The 6,517-nt window shown below is 49.4% G+C and overlaps 1 protein-coding gene across 1 annotated transcript in view; it reads right to left on the bottom strand.

The window, feature by feature from the left end:
* Positions 1-1,913, bottom strand: part of LOC106811537 (serine/arginine repetitive matrix protein 1-like) — a 2,622-nt gene extending 709 nt beyond the window's left edge. Inside the window, exon 1 of the mRNA XM_014815201.1 lies at positions 780-1,913. Coding sequence (XP_014670687.1) covers positions 780-1,913 — 1,134 coding nt within the window. The remainder of the gene's footprint in view (positions 1-779) is intronic.
* Positions 1,914-6,517: the final 4,604 nt, after the last annotated feature.

Genomic DNA, 6,517 nt, shown 5'->3' with positions numbered 1-6,517 from the left:
AAGAGATGAGAGAGTTAGAAGGGGGAGGGAGAAAGAAAGATGAGAGAGTTAGAGGAGGGAGGAAGTGAAAGAGACGCACACGCACGCACTTACATAGACACAGTGGAATGACGGGGCCATAGCCCGAGCAAATTCTTTGTATGGGGGCGAACTAAGTTTCGTGACTCAGCCTGTGTAATTACTAGGATGCAAAGTGTGGCGAGAGTATATGTGTGATGAGGGTTTCGCGGATGACTACGTTGCGCTTTACATGTATAATAGCGATATTCACCACTAGTGTATATGCTTTTATCCGATATTCATGCAAAAATCCAGCCTGTTCTGCTAGCATCTATGACAAATACGACATACGCATATACGCTCTCCTATGACACTATTTGGCATAGGAAGATCCTTCCTATGACAAATATTGTTGTATGTGTTGTGCGCATCAGAGGAGTTTAGGAGCGCTATTAGGAACGCAAGCAGTGAATTTCAGCTGTAAAGCGGAACGAAGTTGACTCGCCAATATTTGTCATAGGAAGAATCTTCCTATGACAAATTGTGTCATAGGAGAGCGTATATGCGTATGTCGTATTTGTCATAGATGCTAGCAGAACATGTTGAAAAATCTATGGACAGCTGCCCACCTTCCCCTTCCCCCACAGAGGTCACGACCCTCGATCAGATAATTTTTGACTAGTGACCGAAATAACGTTTCCTAGACACCCGGTGACGTTCTTGTGCAATTTGCCAATGCATTCTACACAATTACGTGCGTGTGGTGAGAGATAACGTACGTCGACAAGCAAACTTCCCACTGCCGTCGTCGTGTGTGTAGGTTTGTTTCCCGCGTCTCGTCGGCGGGGTGACCGAAGCGTTGTCGGCTCGGGTTTCCTCGGCGACGGCTCGAGCTTCCTCGGCGACGGCTCGTGTTTCCTCGGCGTCGGCTCGTTTTTCCTCGGCGTCGGCTCGTTTTTCATCGGCGTCGGCTCGGGTGCAGCCGCCGAAGACGACGCCACCCCGTGCGGTGTCGCGCGTTCTGCAGTCGCAGAGATTTCTGGAGCGGGTTCGGGTAGCTTGGGCTTTGTGCACTGCCGCGACCGGCGCTTGCGCGAGCGACTGCCGCTAGAGGGCGCCTTCGGGTCGACGTCGTTTGCGATCTTCGAGTGACTGCCAGCGCCGCTGCTGTATTTGCTCTCTCGCAGCATTTGCTTGTAGATGCACTCGTGCGCCGGCGCGTCGTCAGGGGCGACGGACACTTCGGCCGTCTTCGCCAGCGATTCGGTTCCTCGCGAGGACGCCACGATCGCGCCCGCTTGACGTCGCTTCGCGCGAAGTCCAGCGGCGCTCCCCGCCATCTTGCAGCGATGCGGACGCGCGGAAATCGCTTCTCGCTTCCCGGCGGGCGTGCCGGTCTCGGCGCGACGCTCTTCGTGGGGGTTCGCCGGTGGCGGCGCTGCCGTCCCGCCGACTCCTCGCACACGCATACCGCGCGCAGTCGACGCGATCTTCGGCGACGCACGTCGGCTGCGGACCGTTTCCGGTTTGGCGCGAGCGGCGGTGGGCGTGCCCGTCGTCGTCTGCTGGCGCGCGCGGAGACGCGCGTGTTCGCAGCGGCGGGCACGATCACGCGCGGCGGCGTGAAGCGCTGTCGGCACGCTCACGCCGCGTGACGGCGAGCGTGCCTTATCGGCGTGAACGTGCTGCACGATCGCCCACGCGCCGCGCTCAGCGCTGGCCCGCTGCGCCGCCGGCTTCTCCTCCCGCTCTGCCTTCTCGCGCGCCAACTCATTCCATCCGCGATGGGTCGCCGCTGCATGCGCGGTAGGGCTGCGGTAGTCCCCGCTCTCCGGCGTCGTCGCCGGCTGCAGGGACGCGTCGCCGTGCCGACCGTCGACGCTACCGTCGCGTCGCTCTTCCGCCACCGCCATTTTATTTCGCCGACCCGTCCCGCAAGGGTCGGCCGACGCGTTCCCCAAGTGCGTGCGACACGCGCGGGCGAGGCGCGAGCGTAAGCGGGCGCCCGCGGTGGCGATGCGGGACGCGGCGCTGCTCTCGCGGGCTGTCGTCGCCACGCGCGTCGATTGCGTCACAGCATGCGGCGGTCCGTTCACAACACGGCCAGCACAGCGCGCTTGCCACGCACGCGATTCTGGCGCGTAGGCGAGCGACCTTTTCGACTGCGAGCGACGCGAGCCGAGGCCATGTCGGCCGGCTCGTGGTTCCTCTCCCTCCGGTCTCGCCTCCCGCGCAGCGAAGCCGATGGGCAGCAGCGGTGTTTCATTTCCGAGATTTTCCCTGCACTTTTCCGTATCGCAATTAACGCACGAGGATGCGTCCTGCGGCGGCGAGAGCTCGTCGAATTTCAACTTGCCTAAGTGTTTGTCACTCGAGCCGGTGTCTGGCGAACCGGCCCGGAGTGTTTTGCGTGTCTTGGCGAATAGTCGTCGGAGAAGGGGCAGTCGGTCCGTAAGCGCTATTCAAAGAGAGATTAGCCTAATTAATAGGAGCATAATATGATCGTTGGCAGAATACAGTGCGCGTTTTGGAGCGTATGAAAAGCAGTAGGCCTACTGTGCGATTCCTAGCCAACGTTTCGAATCACGCGTGTACTGTTGAAAAACGAATCGTGCAATGCTAGGACGTCATGAATGTACGCAGTAGCGCCACGTGACCACTATCAAATGACGACCGGCTGATCACCGATATGTTTGGTTTTGGGTCTGGAAGATCGGGTTATCAAGTAGAAGATTCGGTGGAAAATTTAATAGTAGTCTCGTCTCAGAACGTGCACATTTTTTCAATGTAATACTAATAGAACGCGAGTAGTCTGGCGAGGCTTTTACGCAAGGCAAACTTACGCGAGACTGCAGCGTCGTTTTTAGAGCAAAGCACAGTTGTTGTTTCTCGCAACGGCGTTAGTCGTTGACATTCATCTTTTCGGAAGTTGACTCGGAATCGGTCCCACAAACGCGAAACCATGACTTTACGAGTACACGCGACCAGGGCAGGCGTAACATCTACGCGACCTCTGTCCCGCCATGTCTGCGTTCATGTTCACACAGCCCCTCGCACGTTTGAACTGATCTCACGCAATATATACGTAATAATCTCACGCGATAATGAAATCCCACGCAATAATACGTGTAAGCGATCTCGAGTGATACAATTCAGTACGGTACGGGATAATAGAACGCAAATTACAATAGGGCTTCGCTGCATTGACACTCACGCATACGTAGGCCTATTGTTTCTGCAGAAGCCATGGCGATAGAATAATAATGTAAGTAGCGTAAGAAAAGCAATACAGGTTCGAATCCTGGTGTAGTGAGCATATAACAAAATTTGAACTAATATTAAATGTAGGTCGGTTCCACGTCAGGTTCGATGTTGATTAGTATAGGTAATGGTCTAATCTTGGACTTTAAAGAGATTATTATGAGGTTATGAAGTATATGATTGACTTAACGACAAAGGCTGTTTCGGTTCATATAACGAAACCGATAACCTCCCACTGTCCTTTTTCCATTAACTCGGCGAGAGAAATTTTTTGTTGCGACAGAGGTTTATTTGCAAATAGAACGTAACATCATAAAGATTACTACTTAAAGCACATGGAACTGTACCGAATGAGAAAGTCAAGGTTGAACAAATCGATAGATCAACCCTGAGGGTTGCAGTAGAAGTATCAATTTTACAATAAATAGGAAAGAACGCTAGTATTACGACAATATATTGTATACCTCTGGACAATTTATAAAACGAAATCACTGACAACCCTAACCCGAACTGAAAAGAATTATTAGCGTATACTAAGGCTGCCAGGGTCTATGTCTCCCTGGGTACTGCCGGAACGTACACTGGGTACGGTTCCGGTATACTGGAACGTACCCTGGTACTATCTAATATGCCGGACCGTACCTCGCCTACTCCACTAAAGAGTCTAGGGAGTCAGTCGCCTACGCCTACTCCCTAACCCTAACCCTATCAGATAGTTACCAGGGTACGTTCCGGTATACCGGACCGTACCCAGGGTACGTCCCGGCAGAACACAGGGAGACATAGACCCTATAAAGCACTATAACTTGAATAAATTTACGAGTAGCGTTTAAAGTCACATTTAAAATCAAATTTTTTATTGATTTATGTTTTCAAACGGATAATTAACTGCAAACGCAAACACAATATATGAGAATAACACTGCCGTATAAACGCTATATGTATTTGCGCAAAGGCGATCTTATGTACAAGGGCAAATTCACATTATAAGTAATATCAAGTTACAGTCAGACAAATGTATATTAGTAGGCATGTAACGTGCAAGTTTAATCCATACATTTATGCGTATTATAAATGGAAACGCGCACAAATAAACTCTTGATTTTAAAAAACCGGCACTCTAACAAAAATCCCAATCATCTAGTACACCTACCCTACAAACATACATTTTTTAACCTATCGGATAAAAATTAACAACATGTTTATGTAATTAAAGCACCATTTTAAAATCAACTAAGAAAACCCGAACCACTCCCACATTTTTCAATGCCACAGATTTAAGAAACCACTTCAATAATGTTAAAATAATTAGTTAAAAAAAACCAAAGCCCTGACCTTATTACCTCCGTGAACTGCGAAAGACAATAGCACAATTTCCACCGCTACTCTATAATTACTTGCATAAGATTTAAACATACGAGTAACAGCTTATGCAGTACAAAATAACGCAACATCAAGTAACAATTTACACTGTACAATCATTTAGAATCATAGACAAAGAAACCATCATGCCATAAACAAATGGTTCACGGATGAACAATATATACTCAAATCTCTGCCCTGCCTTTCTGTTTTAAGAAACATTCAGTCGCAGTATCTCTAAAAAAATCAATAAACACGTGTTGTCAAATGGTTAAATTAGCAACCAAAATGACAACAATTTTATATATTACCGATATATGCATGTATATATTATTACTAATATCAACAAGTTATTTACATCATTTGTCCACAAATTCATTTCCCAAGGCGAGTCAATAACGGTAGGTATAAGCATCTGTCACATTTTTCATGATTATCGGACAAACACTACCTCCCACCACTCCCCCCACTCCACCCCCTCTATGACGCTCATATAATTACCTCAGCCAAGGAAGTTATGTTTTCGCCCCTGTTCGTTTGTTTGTTTGTTTGTTTGTCTGTCAACAGGATATCTCAAAAAGTTGCGGACGGATTTTGATGAAAGCCAAACCAACCGAACGGCCGGTCTTGGGCCAAGAACCAAACGATTAGATTATGGTGGTGATCCGGATCCAGATCTGGATGCAGGATTTTTTTTATGGGGAAGACTTCGGACGCATTCAAAATTCATTAAAAAAAATCCTGGACCTTTTTTCTCTACAAATTTCTGAAAATTTCATCAAACTATATTGGGTGTACCAGCAAGATGGGGGGACTGTTATGCTGTGGCAGAGGTCTGCTATCTCCGATTGCTCTTGTTGCATCATGAAAACAACGTATCGAGCGATGACGCGTGTCCTCGCCACCAGCACCACGCTAGTTTTGAAGGCCATATGATGCTCATTCGTTCTGTTGTTTGTTGCTGCTGTTTAAATGTACATCACGGGCAGACGTACGGAACGCCGTTGGTTAGACCACGCTTAGCAATTTACAGCTCTGAACCAAGCGCAACAAATTTATCTGGCTTCCCTGCATATAGTATGTAGTTTACAAAAAAGGCGTTAATAGCATAAACCTTAAAACAGAGAGAGAGAGAGAGAGAGAGGGAGGGAGAAAGAGTGGGTGAGAGGAGACGGATTAGAGAGAGTAGAGAGCACGCAGGGATGAGAGAGGAGTGAGCGAGAGAGGACGAGAGAGAGAGAGAGAGAGCGTGGGTAGCGCGTAGGCAGGTATCCGAGAGAGACCGGATGGAGAGAGAGAGAGAGAGAGAGAGAGAGAGAGGAGAGAGAGAGAGAGAAGAGAGAGAGAGAGAGAGAGAGATGAGAGAGAGAGAGTAGAGAGAGAGAGAGGAGAGAGAGAGAGAGAAGAGAGAGAGAGAGAGAGAGAAGACGTAGAGAGAGAGAGAGAGAGAGAGAGAAGGGAGACCGTCCCGAGCAGGGCGTTGGGCCCCGGGCAACACCTCTAGACGCGGAGGGGAGGAGAGAGAGGGAGCAGGAGAGAGAGAGAGAGAGGAGAGACGGAAGAGCGAGAGAAGGCGAAAGGCATAGAGAGAGTAAATGAGCTGAATGAGAGTGTAAGCAGAGAGAGGAGAGAGAGAGAGAGAGACGAGAGAAACAAAATAGGAGAGAGAGGAGGAGAGAGAGAGAGAGAAAGAGAGAGAGAAGAGAGAGAAAGATGAGAGCGGAGAGAAAGAGAGGAGAGAGACGAGAGAGAGAGGAGAGAGTTGCGAGAACGAGAGAAGATGAGAGAGCGAGGAAGAGAGAGAGAGGCGAGAGAGCGAGAGAAGCAGTGCCGGAGAGAGATGAGCAGAGTAAGAAGTAGGAGAGAGAGAGAGAGGAAGCGGAAAGAGAGATAC

The sequence above is a fragment of the Priapulus caudatus genome, unplaced genomic scaffold, assembly GCF_000485595.1.
Source record: "Priapulus caudatus unplaced genomic scaffold, Priapulus_caudatus-5.0.1 Scaffold549, whole genome shotgun sequence".
In the NCBI taxonomy this organism is placed as follows: Eukaryota; Metazoa; Priapulida; class Priapulimorpha; order Priapulimorphida; family Priapulidae; genus Priapulus; species Priapulus caudatus.
The sequence above is the reverse complement of the archived record's forward strand: the minus strand, read 5'-3'. Positions and strand labels throughout refer to the sequence as shown.